General features: G+C 31.9%; 1 protein-coding gene across 1 annotated transcript in view; it reads right to left on the bottom strand.

Moving 5' to 3' along the window:
* LOC126832358 (low-density lipoprotein receptor-related protein 1) overlaps positions 1 to 18,852 on the bottom strand; it is a 163,502-nt gene that overhangs the window by 90,949 nt on the left and 53,701 nt on the right. Inside the window, exons 2-4 of the mRNA XM_050563103.2 lie at positions 5,477 to 5,608; positions 4,631 to 4,756; positions 1,938 to 1,976 (exon numbers count right to left, since the gene is read on the bottom strand). Of these exons, the coding sequence (XP_050419060.2) occupies positions 1,938 to 1,976; positions 4,631 to 4,756; positions 5,477 to 5,608 (297 nt within the window). The remainder of the gene's footprint in view (positions 1 to 1,937; positions 1,977 to 4,630; positions 4,757 to 5,476; positions 5,609 to 18,852) is intronic.

The raw sequence follows: 18,852 nt of genomic DNA, 5'->3' as shown, positions 1-18,852 counted from the left end.
GTAATAATCTTGAGAAGCTGGAGAAGACCCACTATATTGCAGGCAGCACTATTCCTTGGCATTTATAATCATACGATCAACACGACAGTTTTGTGAACTGCAATGCCTATGCCTTGAAATTTTTGACCACCCAATCTCTCAAACTGGGATAAAATTCAAACATTCTACATGTATTTGATGTTCCTGAATAAATGAGAAGTGATATCAAGTGTTCTAAGATCAGAACATAATGTGTTATGTGAATCTTAATCTGTAGGTTTTTCAATGTTAACTTTGTGCCTTATATTTCATGAAACAATCAATTCTGATAGTATATTTATGTATTGGAATATGTACTGTCACCAACATTAATATGTTTGTATAAGACATTAATGATGAAATAATGAATTATGCATATGAATACTAAATTGTTAAAATACAAATAAAGCCAACTTAAATTTACTACAAAAATAAAGCCATTATTATATTAAACATTGAAAGCCATAAAAATGTCTGGATTATTGAGTTAAACATACAGCTAGTGAGAAGCCAGTGATTAATATCACAAATGTTGAGACAAACATAGAATGAATTCTCCATAGAGCATAAAAAAACATACAAAATAAAGAGCGGTTGCCAGTCAACAAAACATACACCAACAGCAGCTAAATCGTCCTCACAGTCTACAAGGGTTGTTGCATAATTATTCTATGTAGGTAATGGGGGGGGGGGGGGAGAGGGAGGGCATTTACATGAAAATTTCATACAGATCAGTTTGTAATTTTTGTCGTTAGACGGTTAAAAAGGTTCTACAAACTGAAACAGGGGCATTAACTCTGGGAGTAATTTACAGAAATTGGTGAAATTTGACAGACTTTTTGTTTCACAAATTTAAATAATGCATAAAAATTTCATACAGATCGAACGATAACTTTTGTCATTCGACTGTTTACAAGGTTCAACAAAGTAACTCTCAAAATAATTTACAGAAATTACTGAATTGCTGAAATTTAACAGGCTTCTTCGTTTCACTAATTCAAATGATGCATATAAATTTCATACAGATCAGATGATAAATTGTTTCGTTAGAGCATTCACAAGCAGCAACAAAGTGAAACAAGGGCCATAACTCCAGAAGAAATTAACAGATATTATTGACATTACATAGGATTCTTCATCTCACTAATGTAAACAACATAATCAATTTCAAAACAATCATATAAATGTAGTCTGTAGTGTCTTTACAAGAAATTGTGAACAACGAATGGACAGACAGGCAACAGCAATATATGACCATATTTCCACATGGGCGTATAAAAATGGTTGAGTATTGCTGATAGATAACCCAGTTTTGTGCCTTTTAGGGAAAATCACAGCATCAATTCCTGTGCAGACGATAGTTCAATTTAATTATGGAAGCTATATTTCAGTTTAAATATTCAGTTTGGAATAGAAAAATTCAGAAATTGAAAATTTCAGCTTCTTTTTTGATCAAATTTTTCCAAGGGCCCTTTCTAAAGTTTGGCTTCAAAATCAGTTACAGAGAGCTACAACATCAGCATGCGCTGGTGAGAAAATTGTTTTATTTTAAATTGTTTCTAAAATCTCCTGTTCATGCCCCTCATTGCTGTTTTGTATGTTTAATTTGCAATTCAGAAAATTATTCGTTTGGGACAACATATGCAATATCATTTGACTAGCACAATAACAAGGCAGCAAGACGGACAAAATGCCTCCGTCACCTTGACTGCGAAAGACGCAGATTACATGATACAAAACAAGTCCTCCATAAAAATAATCTTTTATGGTCTTAAATTTTGTTTTCAACAAGAACATAATGCATCCAATAACAAAATAAGAAATCTGTTTTGGATTATGTTTCTTCAAATTTTGAAAACAAATCAAAATGGAGGATGTTGTTTAGTAGCATACGACAGATATAGACAGAAAATACACACCTCTTCCTAAATGTGATTCTTTACGTTTGTGTAATTTGCCTAGGATTTACAACAACAAATTATACATGAATGAAAAAAAAAATTAAGAAAAAATAAAATCGTGATCGTTTTGTCTAAATTGTTGATTCTCTTCACCAAGACTCTGGACTCAAGTTTTTTTTAGTTTTTTTTCTCAAGAATGCCAAAAGTGTACTTGTAAACATAATATACCAGTGCCTGTTGTTGTTTACATTTGTACATATAAACGTAAATATCAAAATAATTCAGACAGAAATGCACTCATTTGCCGGAAATGTCCTGGTGCCTAAAAAAGTGGAGTGCATTCCATTTTCATGGTTTCCAGAATTTGTGGGCACCTGATCACTTAATAATAAAATAAAAACAGCGAACTGAAACATGTGCCGTGTAAAACGTTGAGGTGTTCGCATGCAGTTATTTCAACTAACCAAGATAATGAAGAGAACATTGAGTCTAATAAGATTGAAACATGAATAAGACATAACTCATTCATAAATCTTTCTTCTTTTAAATAAATAAAAATAAAACCTAGGGTTCTAAAAATTGTCTCTTTTTTCATTGCTCAAATCAGGTTTTACTCAAATATCAATATCGTTTTTCAAGCACTCAAGATAAAATATTGTAATGTCGCTGATCCTCATTTGCACTTACAGATAGTGCTGGCTTGTTTATCATCAGATCTTTGTTAATACTGACCGATATTCCTATTAGAAATTCAACTTTCACAATATTATAGTTTGTAATGGATTCAAAATCCCTAAAATGACAATTACTGGTTTCATGGTAGAGCAAATTGTGTTAAATCTTTTGTATTTGAGGCATACTGTCGGTATCAAAATTTAGTCATTTTTAAGTTGAGCGACAACAAAGTTTTTGGTACTGGAACTGATAAATAAGTTCTTGAACAAGTAGTTTCTCATTTAGAAGGTTTTTTTGGAAATTGATCTAACAAAGAAAGATTTACAAATGTTGACTCAAAACCATGCTGCTAGAATTTGAAACATTTAGAAATTCTGAAAATCAATATAATAAACATACATCATCAGTTTGAAAAAAAAACAACCTTGGTTTCCATTTTATATCATTGTATTAATATCTATCTGTGAAATTATCATACATGTATAACAATGTATTCAAACAAAGTTCTGTTACTTATTGTTTAAACCAGAGAACTAATATACATGTCATCTGAATTACCAAACGCTGCCTCTGACCCTTTTATGGTTATTTTGATGGTTGCCGATCAGGAAAGAGCCCATCTTTTGCAATTTCTGTGATTTTTTTTAAAAATAATAACACATGAACTAAAAGGTTTTTGGACCATTTTCACAGGCAAAGGATAGTTATTATAGGTATTGCCAAGAAACAATGATTATTGATGAATTGAAATAAATATGGACTTGGCATAAAGTCACATAAATGGAATGAAAACCAAGGATTTTCCAATAGACACGCAAAAGTTGACACATGCTACTATTGACTATTTATTTCACTGAACTACCATGGCAACATCTATCAAACAATTAGACATATTATTTTTAAATTTAAGTCAGAATATCTGTTATTTCAGCTCCTGAAAAATTTATTAAAGCAATCGGGACATATGTATAATTTCATATTTATAATTTCATTTTCACATGCAGCACAAATCAAAATAATTTTTGATTTTTTCAATTTTCATGAAATCAAAATGCTTCCCTTAAAAATTTTGATGATATTCATCAATTTTGAATTAAAGTGCACTGTAGTACAGTCCCTGTATTACAGATATGCACAAATGATTGGTATCACGACATTCCGCGTTTGATGTTTCTAACATGACTGTAGTCACCATGTATGTCATTTTAAGAAGCCTAAGGTCTTCAAAATATTATTCAGAGCTCTTACTTTCTTTATTTACAATCCAAGTTCCTGATCATAGACATGTAAGCCTATACATAAATCATATAGTCATTTCAGAGTTTTTCTTAACTTAAAACAGCAGTTGGCCGGAGTCCACAATGATCAAAATACCAGTTGTAAATAACAGCCATTTATATTATATATATGTGTTATGCAGTTTTAAAGGATAACTTTCACGAAAACTTCATTTAACTTAGAATAATTTTGGTGTGAACATCAAGAACTAAAAGTAGTAATTACTTTATAATTGAATCCTTTGTAAATCTAAGCAGATCAAAAAACATCTTTGAAGACATGCTTCTCTTTCATATATTAATGAATTGTTGGTAACAGATTAGTGTTTCGGTGATCAAAGAAAAGATTCAATTTTTTATATATATGGTAGAGCCTCTTTTTTTTTTATCTTAGATGAGATTGAAATGACTGAATATTAATCAAATACATAATTTTATAAATCATGATTTTTTTATTTTAGTTTGGGAGAATGAGTCAAACTGTGTTTTACAATCCGTGCTATGCGAACAGTAGGTATGTATACAAATGAGCTGCACTAGACCATTAAGTATTGTTACCAAAAACAACATAAATTAAAGTTAACTTATAATTAATGCAAGTTTTCATGAAAGAAGTCCCGAGTTGAGTCTCCTATACAGAAGGGTTAAAATACATTTGTTACATCAAGAGCTATATAGATATATAGGGAATAAAAATGTATTTGTATATCAATATAATACATAATATAACAAGGAATATAAAAGAAAATTGAAACATACATGTTGTTGCATTTTCATCTGACCCATCATCACAGTCATTTTCACCATCACAGACCCAGCCATTAGGAACACATCGAGCAGCTCCCCGCGAACACTGGAACTGGTTGGATGGACATGTTGGGATGCCTATAAAGAGAGGTGAAAGTTCTTTAGAAATTGTATTGAAATATTCATATGCTATTAGACAAGAAATTAATTCAGGTGGAAATTAATGCAATCAGGGCACACTGTACCTTTTTTTTTCTCAAGTTATGACCATGTGGACTCCATTAGGTCATACCATGAAGTTATACACTAATTTCATAGCTATCAGACAATTACACCATTGTTATGTTATCAAGGACATCAATTAGCCTCTCATTTAATTAATCATTAAAGTGTATTATGTTTGACAACAAAGATGATTTATTTGTGGACCTATACTTTATAATGTTTTAATAGAGATGCATGCATAGTGGTGGTAGATTGCATTCAAAGCAATAATTTCCTGCTCATATTAAATTCTGATTTTATTGTATTTATTCAGTAGAAAATAATCTGTTTTACAACTATGATGTTAGTGGGATGTTATTAGTAGTCACTAATGTATTAGGGGAACATCATTTATAGCATCCATTAATATGGGTTGCCATTGATACCAATCATAAATAAGGGTGCCTGATTTTCATATGGGGGTGATATAGTGGAGAGTGTTCTACGCCAAACACCTTTTACTAATTTGCACATTTCCATGGCAAATTTAAAGGACTATAACACTAATGTCACCATATTGTATTTAGGATCGATATTACTATATATTTGTTTGAATTATTTTAAGTTTTCATTAGTACATTATTGTGTACTTACTACAATCAGCTGTTTCATCTTCTCCACCAGGACAATCTTCATCAGAGTCACAGACCCAGTTCTTCGGTATACAACGTGAACCAGGTGACACCTCATCGTTACACTGGAAAGTATCGGACGGACATGTTGTATCTGTAATATATAAAATATTTTCTGATAAATTTCAAACCTGAGCATTTGCATACATGTATTTAAAAAAGAAAACCAAGTACATCGGATCCAAACCAATGAATTATTGCCAATCCCGACCACAATTTTATTACAATGAATATTGTACTGTATGCTATATTTTGTAGCATATGTATCTTACTGTGCTGTATATGTTATTATAATTATATGTATCATATTGTACAGTATATGGTATCATGTATCATATGTATCTTACTGTGCTGTATATGGTATATTCATGTATTATATGTATCATATTGTACAGTATATGCATCTTACTGTGCTGTATATGCACAATATACCAGTCATGGTCTTTTAGTGGATTTCAAGGACTGGTATGAAAACTCATGATAAAAATTGCTCTAATTAGTATAGTCTAATATGATATTATTCATAATTATTTACATTTATTTTCTCAGAAAATGTAATATTTCACCTTTAGATTATTGTATAAGTAATTGATCACATGTTTTGTAACATTTCAAGATTTTGTATGTAATAACCCTATTTTAAATAAGTTCATTCACGTCATCAGTTGTTCAAATTTCATGAAACCTGCAATTTATTTTTTTGCCCTAGAAATAAACCCAATACCTGTTCAATAATTACCATCATCAAGTGTAGAACAGGAAAATTTACCCAATATCAAGCCACTGAACTAAATGTATTTCTGGCATTCTTATCTGTACAAGATCAAAATGCAGGTACTAAATCTGCATGTAGAAAACAGTATCTTTATAGGTTGGAATAATCTTAGGCCATGTTCACACCAGTGATGGGATTTTGTCTGTATATTCCGGACTTGTCTGAATCTTTTTTCCAAACAACCAAAATTGTCCGACCGGGAATATGCCCAATCGGACATCAAGACATGGTGAATAATATTCAAAATTCCGAAATTACCGAGTGTATAACTACCCCTCAACCCCATTATCGTCGATAATACGCTGGATTTATTAGGTAATTAAGTGATCAACGTATTGATCGTGTTATACCGTCTAATAATAAACCTACCTTGATTAACTACTTAATCTGCCTTGATTGACTGACTTAATCCTTTGTCGGACAATTCATCAATCTAATCTTAAACAGAAGTCATTGCTTTCCCTTTGTCGGACTATTCATCAATCCAAGAAGAGTGATTATAATTTTAATCCACCTGTTTACCTCATGGTTTCTCAATTGTCGAGCATTTTAATCGCATTGATGTGCACCGACAGCATCTATAAATTAATCATAGATGTCACATATCCTAAGAGTATATAACACCCTAAATCAATGGACAGTCATTTTGTCTACGATATCTTTTACGTCTTTTAAGACTCCATATAGAAATTCTCATCCACAGTGGCACTTTCCTGTGATCTCGAGCGCCGCACGAAAATCGCTTACGATGAAGCTATGTACCGTGAGTCACGTACGCTAAACGCTGCAGGAAGTTACGTCTTTTTACAAGTAGGTACGGATCAGCAAGCTTTCATTCTATCATATTACGAAAACACGTAATTTTATAGAAATATCACTGACATAAATTTGAATACCACAATTAAATATGAAAAATAGCAAGGTGTTCCCATTTTTATTACGCACAGATTTGAATATTTTTGTGACATTTTATTAAGAAGAAAACGATTCTTATTCTGAAAGTTCTTCATTCATTTGCTGCCGTATAAACGAAGACACATAATTTTACAGGAATATTAGGCTTACTGTTGTGAATTTAATGCCGAAGCAGTGGACAGTCATTTTATTTGCCATATCTTTTACGTCTTTTAAGACTCCATATAGAAATTCTCATCCACAGTGGAACTTTGCCGCGATCTCGATTGCCTTGTGAAAATCGCTTACAAGGCAGTGCTTACGATGAAGCTATGTGCTATGAGTCACGTACGCCATACAGTGCAGGAAGCTATGTCTTTTTACAAGTAGGTACGAATCGGCAAGCTTTCATTCTATCATATTATGAAAACACGTAATTTTATAGGAATATCACTGACATAAATTTGAATACCGTACGGGAATTAAATATGAAAAATAACAAGGTTCACCTATTTTTATTACTACAGGAGTTGAATATTTTGTTGACACATGATTTTTAATTGTGGTATGAATACGTCAGCTTAAATAACAATAAGAGTTATGCCCCTTTATTTTCGGTAAAATGTCCGACAGGAAAAATTTTGAAATCCCATCACTGGTTATTCACACAAAAAAAATCTTTGGCACAGAGTTTAAGTAATAATCCATTTGCTAATTTGTTTTGCAATGTAATTAAAATCAGTCTTCCTTTTGTTTCAGTTTATATAATTTCATTGTCCTAGAAAAAACATCTATGAACAGTTTTACTGCTGTCTGTTCCAACAACATTGATCATGACCTTTTATGATTTACAATTTTGCAGTCTAGTGTGGATTAGGATGTCAGTTAAGTAAGACGATTAGATAATTATAGCAAAGAAAATGGAATCACCGAAATGTGCTTCTTAGACATTGTCCTCAGACCTTTACTGCCGTTTGAAATGCCAGATCATAGTAATATAATAAAGGGGGTTGAGTCTTTCCCATAATTTAGCAATTTCAGATAAATTTGATAAAATCTATTATTATTGATATAGTATCTTCCAAAAGAAGTAAACAATCCCTGCCTGGTATGCAACCCAGGTAAACAAGATCATTGATTAAAGTTCTTAAATCGAAAATTCACCATAAAACCCCCCAAAAGTACATGTGTTTACGATTACCCAACATACTCTGGACATTGTCTTTATCCCAAATCGACGACCCTCAACTTTTTTCCTCATTTCCCAGGTCCTATAACTCGGTCTTCGCATGGTTTTCTGAAGATATTGAAATTTTGTTATTTAAAAGAGTGTGAATTGGCATTATTTAAACAGGCACTATGCAAGAGCTAAATCTGCATATTGCAGGTCTTTCTTTAGGCCTGAAATGTTATCTAAATTATTAATTAGACATTAATTAACTTATCCAGGCTATAATCAACTGTCGATGCCATCAGATGGCTGCGATATAAGTAGATTTAAATACATTTTGTGGTCAATGCGGCTACTGTAAAAGTGGATAATCGAGATTCTGTTTATTATCGTAACAATTGTAGTAATGACAATCGAGGGCTCGAGGCTAGACTATAATTGTATTTCTAATATCTAGGCTCAGAGTGAAGTAATTTGATTGAAATTTTCAGCATATTCTATTTTCGTTATCTATTTTTTAACTATTATAGCAAGAACTGTCAGCTCTTTATCTAATGTTACCTAATGCCGCTTTAATAGTAATTAATTCGGCTAGAAATGCAAGAAGATCAATAATAAACACTTTCAGTATTTAAAATGACATCTATACCCCCTCAAAAAAAATTCTGACTTGAAATACATTAAAGTAACAGCGATTCACACAGCCCTTCAAGGCCATTGGTAATGATACTTAGAGGGCAAGTTTGTTTCAGGGATTCTGCTTTAATCATTTGAGATTCATACATAATTACTTTCAATATTCCTTGTTTAATGACTGCGACAAAATTGCATTTCACAGCAAGATTTTATTTGGTATTGCTTATAATTTCATTGATTTCAGAAAAATAAATGGTATTTGAGATTTGGACTTACAAGTCGATTGACTTTAACCAGATGTTAGGCCATAATTCATTACCGATTTCATCTTGTGGTCAAATAAAACAGCATCAATCTATCATTTCTTTACATTAACAGGGGGTCCTCAGAGACAAACCATATTGATTTTTACAAATTACTTTTCTTAGTTCACCCCTGTACATGACAATTTAAATTGATGTGTTTGTGGTGAAAATCTGTTTTCGATATGGCGGCTCTATTTTAAGTAAATCTAAGTCTATTTAGAATCTTAAGCAACTCAAAGATTTTGAAAATTAAAAGAAGTAGAAGTAGAAGTTGTATTTTTATCCTCTAGGTTGGAGCATTTTCACTGGTGAGATTGCAAAACAGTAATTTTCATGGGGATTCATGCCCGTCTCAGTAGAAACAACAGTTCTCACGTTTCTCATGTAAGGCATTGACGCTTACTGCATTTTTAACTCCATATTCAATTTATACTACGCAGACAACATCGTGATGTCATATTTATCAAAACTACCATACATTTGGTCTAGGATCGAGATAAATCATTGGGTAATAAAGCCAGGAAAATCTGTGTAAGCTACCATTAAAATGCATTTTATATGGTTGTGATATCAATTTTATTCCTATAGTTGCTGAAAAATAATTGCCAAAAATGCAAAGATTGTTTAAAATTAAACCCCAAGAGATTCTTATCAGTCTACAAAGCGACTCAAACTTAATTACAAATTTCCGTCTTATTTTCCAAATTTTTGTTTCATTTATATTCCAACCTGCACATGTATTGACATTGTGTCTAGTTTGACTTGAACCTAAATTGCAGAAGTGAACTTGTGTATTTATAGTTTGTAACATGTCCTCTGTGTTTTTATATTGATTTCTATCTAATTGTCTTGTTGCTTTATTTTCTCGTCACTTCTGAAATCATCAGGGCAATTTTTCTCTGTTTCTTTTTCTTTCATTTGAAATTATTCAAACTTGTGCAGGCTGTAATTTTCACATGTTAATTGATTTCTGGTGTACATGTTTACTTAAAGCCATTGATTATCATTTGCAATTTTTGGACAATATCTGATTTCTTCCGGCTTATTCCATGCTAAAATGTACTCAAATTGATTTTTTAACATTTAATTAAAAACAATTTAGAAAACAAAAATATCACCGGAAGATAATCTTCTGGCTTATAGATTCAATCAGATTAAATAGGGGACTAAACAATTTTATTTACAACAACTCTTATATCAACTGATATTTTATCATATATTCAACATCCACAATATCGTAGTTTGCAAGGGATTGAAAATAGTTGAATTGACAACCAAAAGCTTCAACAAAATGTAGTAAAGCTAATAAAATTCACTTCATGATGACCCTGGTTGGTATTTTGATTCCCATTTGAAATTATTTAAGTTAAAAGTCATTTTAAGATCTGAAAGACCCTATCCGTTTCACTTGAAAACTTCATGATCCAAGAAAGATAATGTAATTGTTGAGATGTGAACAGTCCACGATTGATACTACAATTAGTAAACAAACTACTGTATTTAATTGACCATCATTCAACAAAATAACACAATAAATCTACCAAATTAAATATTTTATTCGTATCTAAATCAAACAATTTAATTATTTGAATTTCTGCATTGGCATGCAAATTGACTGACAAAGTAGATTTATCAACCAAACATTGACTGGTTCGGAAATTGACTGGACCAAACAATGACTTGTAAAGATGTTATTATCAAAAGCCCAGGAATAGATTTATATTTGTTAAACTTATATTTAAATATAAATAAATATACATATCTATATAACCTTATCAAACTTTATCTCCTCTCTTACATGACTAGTTACCACAAAATGATCTAATTATAACACTTCTATTTCCATTGCTCATGATGTAATCATTCTGTTTGTAACCTTCACCTTGTTAGTGCACTACCCATAATATTTTGATTTGTTTTATTCATCTACACTTGTGGCTGTAAATTCAATGCGCACTCCCCGCCTAACCAGTATATGTACACAATTCATTGACCTTCACCTCCCAAAATACAAACAGAAACACACAAGAGCCTTGTCACTTGCATAATATGGTAACCTTTCAAATCCTTCATAATACTGAAGCAAAACACACAGATTTATTGTGTTATGATCCATTTTCTGTCTTACAAATGAGGTTTAATGTTTCATTTTAATGTATCATCTGGTTAAGAAAAATTGATATGAGAGTGGTGCTACTGCCTAATCTTATTACAAATTTTAATTATGCAGCCAATGATAAGGTCCTATGGGGTGTTTTTGTTCCCATTTGAATGACTAGACAAGTTTCCTGCACCCCTGGATAAAGGTGAAACCAGACTAGAAAACCATCGCAAAACCATGCACCAAAACAAACATCTTTCTACTTTAAACTTGATTTCCAGACAGGAAAAACAGAATCCACAAATCATTTTCATGGATGGTTAAATCTAACATCAACAATTACAGATGGCTGATACTAGGACATGAGTTTTCAAGAAGCAAAGTATCTGGTAATGTATGATTATGCGAAAACATGCGTGACTCATTAAAGAACTATTATGCGACCATATCAAGACATTAAAAGTCCAAATGTCATGTTGGTTACATGTTTTGTTAAGTAATTAACCAACAAAGTCAGTCAAATGTAGACCTTTTATTATTTACAAGTTAAAAATATAACAACGCAATAATTTTCATTTGTGATATAGATCCTTATCGTCTTTCACGTTAAATTCAATTGTATTTTCAGTTGATGGACTAATATACAAATGTTTATTTGTTCTACATTATTCTGCATGATATAACTGAAAATAACAACAGAACTTGGTTGGAAAATCCAGTCAATACGCTTTTTAGTGTGGTACAATTTTGGATTTCTAATAAGTTATATAACAAGAGTTGACCATCTACAACACCAATAGAGAGAGAAAAATGGTGTTTAACGTCCACTTGACACAAACTGTTTAATTTTATTTCAATAATTCACTTGCACGTGGGGGACTTTAACAGTGGGAGGAAACCAGAGAACCCAGAGAAAAACCACAAGGTTGGACAGGCGACCATAAACCTTGTCACAACTCCAATAAACCCTTGAATCAAGACTCACAAAACACTTACAATTTATATATTTCTGATAGTGATACCACAAAAAATTATAATTGAAGTCATAGAATTCAAATGAGCATTTAAATAAAGGATAAGACTGGCCATTTTCTAATACAATTTTAAAGATTACACTACATTAATATTAATGTGCTTTTCACCCAAGTATCAATTTTATCATCATAAAGCTGCAGTGACAGGAGGCCAATAATCATTTTCCTTATTTAAATTAACAAGAATAAAGACGGATAGGTGTTCTTAAGATTGTAATTTAGACAATTAAAAACCAAGATTAAATACCATCCTGTGCTTGATGTTCATAGATAGAAATGAGATATCCTTCAACTGTTGACTGACGTGTCTTAAGATGATACAGATGTCAGTGTGAAATAAATAGAAAGTAATATGAATAATTGCTAGACAAATACGTTTTTAGACTAGACTATTTTTTCTATTATGTATGGGCAATATTTCTAAAATAATGAGGTGTTAAAATACCCTAATAAAATGTAATAAATTTTAATTATCTCCAGGCACATTTACTTCACATAACATACAACTTTCTATCAGGAAATTAAAACCATATAAAATATGTGAAATAAACTTGATATGTATGTAGGCTACTTGAAGATATGTGTTAATGAATAATTTATACTTCAGACGACATTCAATTACGTTCACCTTTTTTTCATCATACCAGACAATCATTTTGATAAAAATACAGCTAATTAAAGACAGGAATAAACATTTATTTATGTCTTGTTAGGATTTCTTCCCTTTTGTGATACCATAATATAGTCAGTTTAACTCATGGCACCACTTGTGGCACTTTGTCATATGCAGGGCAGTTCTCCTGCCTGGAACAGGGTATACCATCTAGTTGTCACCTACTTGGGATATTTTGAGACTAACATATTGATATTACAATAGGTTGCAGCAGTTGCCATCCACCTTATCTATCAAATTAACTTCTTGTTTTTTTTAATATCCTTGAATGACATTTAGAAGTCAAGGTATAATATTCATAATAACACAAATTTATGGATTTACTACTTCTTAATTTATAACATGCGATGTTTCATTGACAGTACTCTTACCGATATCTTTATTAAGCTTCGGTACCTAGTTAATCAGTAATAAATATGAGAGATAGTGAAGTCACATTTTAAAAAAAGTGATTGTTGTTATTATATCTTAATTAATTGTTTTGATTGTTATATATTGTATTCCTCATGGATGTACAGTTAATCCATTAGACATTAATGTATTAAGTATCACACATCCTTATAGTTATTGTACTAGAAAACAATGCTAAATGTATATTAGACCTGAATATTGTATGTTAGAGGAAGCTCATGTTGACCATAGGCAGGCAAGAAGACATACTGAAGAAAGGCAGGTCTCTGATAAGATATTTCATAATGCTGTTAGAAACCTAACCTGTTGGTCATTATTGTATATGGTATTGTTATCAGAATATATACATGTAATTATATCAAGAAGAAATGAGTTATTCAATTATTGTATGTTCAAACTTACACCCCCAATTAGATTGAACAAGTAACCCTATCATCTCAGGTTGGACTTATAAACAAGTCAAATAATTCCTGGATGATACTTACATAATGTGCCTCAAGAATATATTAACGATGAGCTGGTAATGTAATAAAATATAAATGATTATCTAGACTGGGGTTTTAGACAATGGTGGTATGAAGATTGTGTATGGGCTTAAATTTTTAAATGTAATATTTATTCTGGCAGGTTCTTTATGTTTTTAAGAAGGGAAGAAAATAACCTATTAACTGTTTATTTGTTTACAGTTACCTCAACCTCAGAAAAGGCACTCTCGAGTTAACTTGCCATAATTGATTATCAGTGACCCCTTGAGAGTTTTTAACATCCATACTTAAATAAGTGCTGTATGAAGATTAGAAAAAAAATCAGCCTTAACAGTAGCACAGGTTATTACATCACATTCTACGCCAGGAAATTGAAGATTTTTATTATCTCACTACAAGAAAGAGTACAACTATCAAGACTGAACAAATGGCATCAGCCGCCCAATTTTTTCTGAGCTCCAAGAGATTTCAAAGTAAGCAAATTGGATTAAAAAGGCGTCCAATTCTGGTGAGGAACTTAACTCGATCTAATTCAATTAGTTCAAACTATTACGTTTTCTCGTGTTGTTATACGTGACAGAAATAGGTAGCCATGATTATCAGGTCAAATAAATGCGAGGGAGAACAGCTGATCAAATCTTCGTAATGCGGTCATTGGATCAGATTTTGACATTAATGATTTTTTTCGGAAGTTTTATTATCCGCATGAGTCATGCTCAGTTAAATATCAAAGTGGACAAACAGCTAATATTTCTTTGTGCCATTTTATTGATTTTAACCTCGGCATCACATGCCCACTTCAATTCTGAATTTAACAGATAGTTTGAAGATTCAACTACTTGAAGTGGGTACTATCTCTTTTAGAGGACATAACATGCGATTTTTATTCACCTACTTTTCATGTGTTCTATCTGAGTTTCTGATTTGCCACAAAGACTTGAATGTTGCACAATTTTAATGATTGAATGGATTCAGGCACCAATTCCTCCAGAGCCCTCTGGAATCTGGATCAATGCCTGTAAGGCTCATAATCATATAATATTATCTATATTTAAAGATTTAAGTAAATAAGGCACAAATACTTCAATGTTTACGCAAAAAAAAATCAACAACTTTTCTTTCATCATTTTAATATAAATTTACATCAATTCATCAAGCTACATTTTAGGATACACATAAAAAACATCTAATATCATTTATGCAGGATTTCCAAACATTTTACTTTTAGATATTTTTCTTTACACATGGAAACACACAAATAAATCAAGCAAGTATATACATGGAAATGTAGCCTAAAACAGATTTTTAACATATCAAAAATTATTCCTACAGCAATTTCAAATAAAACGTTGTAAGCTGCCCCTTGTAGGTGTTTTAATACAAACAAATATTTTATCTTATCATTGAATAAACAACATCCTTCAACAAAATATGAAATTATTTAATTTATACAATTTTATGATTAATCGCTATGTTGAACTTGATCTGCACTTATGATATATTAGATATCAGATTCAAAACCTTCTGACATAATCTAACACCAAGTCAAAAAGTAAATCATCAAACTATTTATAACAAAAACTATTGCTAATATTGCTCAGCTTAGATAACATTTTGGCACAAAACTGTTCTGTCTATGTTGTTGTTATACTTAGTGTTTAACGTCCACTTCCACCAGAGGTGATCTCGTAGACAATTTGTTTTAATTTCATTTTTACTAACTTAGCGCACATGTAGTGGTCTTTCCTATGGAAGAAAACCAGGGTACCTGGAGTAAACCCAAGAGGTTGAGAAGGCGCCCCTATCTCAAAGTCACATTTGCTCATGCCAGGGATCGAAACCATAACCGTAAGCCAGAGGTGAGCGGCCAGCTGGAGGTCGATGTGTGTCACTCTAGACCACTAGGCCATTCCAACCTCCTCCCCATCTCTCTATGTATTGTTATGCTATTAGTTTGATCACAATTGTCTGTATAAAAATTCCAACAAATTGTTGAAAAATCCTGCTGTGTTTTCAGACGACACTAATGCATCCACCAACTGTATTTCAAAAACAGACAAACGTGATAACAAACTGATTAACAAAATTTCAAAGGCAAATTTATCTTTCTCATCTCTGGTTCAAAGATTTTTGGAAAAACTGGTATCTGCGGAGGTATGAAGATGGTGGAAACAATGGCAGCTATCAATAAGAACAGGTTAAAAATATATCAGTATTCTATCATTATCACAGCTGACAAATCAATCATTTATCTCAATACACGGCTGTTTTTATAGTAATTTGTAATGGTGTCCATTTGTTTTGTACTAAGTTGCCTGGTTTGAGGTTTGATTCAATTGTGTTTTCCCTTCAACATCAGACAGTCTAGATGTGTCCTGGAGAACTGGAATTAACTAATATCAAAACAATAGAGAATTGGAATTTTAATTATATTTTAACAATGGAAAAGTTGAACTAAATAACAAAATATTATATTTATTTACAATGTGAATCCCAAAAAACTTTCTTTAAATCCTAAGGTAGATTTCTTGAAAATTGTTACGCTCAGTAGTATTAGAATGTATTAAATACATTATAAAGTCCATGGTTCCATGGTTTTACCGATTGCTCTTGTGTGCATGTAAACAATTTCAGCATATTCCAGTTATTAAACCAGTGGTTGACTCTCAAGAGAAATATGTCTGACTGTAAAAACACAGGTTTTACTACAAATATTCTGATACACAACACAGAAAATGAAACATAAAACTTGAATACAAAAAACCTGGCAACATTAAGGCGATGGAATAACAAAGTTAACCTTTTCATTTAAGGTCATATTTGTCCCACCCCCTATCTCCCCCATCATATTTTCTCAGTGTTGGTATTCTTGGCAGGTGTCCATGACAGTATGGTCCAAAACCTGAATGTCAAAGTGTATAGCTCAATCAATTTGTGACTGAATGAAAGAAAGAATAAATGAATGAACTTCTTTGAAACTTGTGTCTTACTTTACACCTGTTTTAAGAGGGAATATAAGCACAATTCAAAGGACCCTAAAGCAGTTATTTTAATCTTTATCGGCATGTTGTTAAAGCCTTGATGCACCAGTACACAAATAATCATTTCATTTATAAAAATTTAACAAAATTAAGGACTTGTAATGCAAATATTTATTTAGATAGTCATTTCGACAATTTAAACCCATAATCTAGGTTAGATTCCATTTTGAAGTTATCTTTCACTCTTTTGTAAGGCGTTAGCTGATAAAGAAATGAAAGGGGGTTTAAGGTCTTACTTTTCTGCACAGACTTGGCTAACGAAGAACAGTGTGCTATTAGAGAAACTTTGCCTGGAAAGCGGCACTACGGCCTACTCTTGTCAAGGGTTCTTTTACATGCAAGCCAAAGCGTACACAGGGCCTCAGTTTTGTGTCCCATCCGAATGACAATACACTGTCCCTTGCCAAGCCCTCCATCCTGCAACAATGACAAGAGGAAACCACTCCTAAAGATGGTATGAAATTGATACAATGTTATGTTGATTTTCAGATAGCCATAAGTTATGGTACTATAGGATTGACTGATTATAAACGTTTTTGTACCAATATGCTTTATGATAATATTAATTTTTATTTCATAGACATATGTAATCTGAAAGTTTATATTTGCCTTTTATAATCTTGAATATTGGGGTTTCAATTTATTTACAAAAATATAGATACATTTAAACAGAAATTTGTCATGCAAGTAACAAAGGATTGAAGTTACCAATGACAAAAGATACTACTGCCGTTGCCCTTCAAGGACAATCTGTAAATTTTCTGCACTAATACTTTGACTATATATATATATTTAGATGATGCGTTTTTGTTTGATAAATAACAACAATTAATATACAACCTTAAACTAGATCTTTTCTAATTTGTTCAGCAGACAGAGAGAAATGGAGTTGAAGAGGGATTTTTTTTACTGTGACGGATGACTAGTGATCTGACCTTTAGACCCTTTTCAGACCTATTTTATCTCTTACTCAGCTTCATCCTACATCATTTGTTTAATCTTATAATGAGGCAACTGTCAACCAGAAATCTGAGTCATATATTGTTTTCAGACCACAGTCCCTCTGAAATAAGGCTTTTAAGGGATTCTCTTACAATGTTATAATGTCGGATCGCTCATATCTTCAGGCTGGGAATAAGATTATCCCCTTACATATTGACAAAAGTATAAAAAGGAGATTAACCTATTGACTCCTGCTAAAACCTGGCCAGACATCCTTTAATAACTGAACCCTTAATGATGTTCACAACAACGTTAGGGGATTTTTATAAAAATTTAAAGATCAAGCAAATTTTGTTGGAAATGGTTAATATAATTTAGTATTCTGTTTTACATACCAAACATAAGCAGATGACAATACCAGAGTATGGGTAAAGCGATGACAATACTTAAGAAGTGGACGCTTACGGCTGGACCCCGGATCAATTCACCTGAATTGATATTTGTTTATTTCTTGCAATGTCTGTGTTGCTTGTCTTTTCTGCAGGTTTATCGAATCTTATTGTTTTTATTTTGCATTTAGTGTGGTTCTCCAGCACTTACTAATAGGGGTGGGAGTACCTAGCAAAGAAGGGGCAAACTATACTAACTTAATGCACCATTATTCACTATAAAAGGTGGGTGCTGACTATTGGTTCATATAATTACAATTAACGAAAAGAGTCATAAATGAGGCAGAATATGCTTATACTGTTTATAAAAATTTGATTAATATATTAGTTTACAGTATAGCTATCAAATGTACAATATCCATATATTTGTCAGGCAATATGCTATTTTAACAATAAGATATCGTGCGAATATAAATGAATA

Source organism: Patella vulgata, chromosome 9 (genome assembly GCF_932274485.2).
Source record: "Patella vulgata chromosome 9, xgPatVulg1.2, whole genome shotgun sequence".
In the NCBI taxonomy this organism is placed as follows: Eukaryota; Metazoa; Mollusca; class Gastropoda; family Patellidae; genus Patella; species Patella vulgata.
Note: the sequence above shows the minus strand (reverse complement) of the source record. Positions and strands in the feature narration are given on the sequence as shown.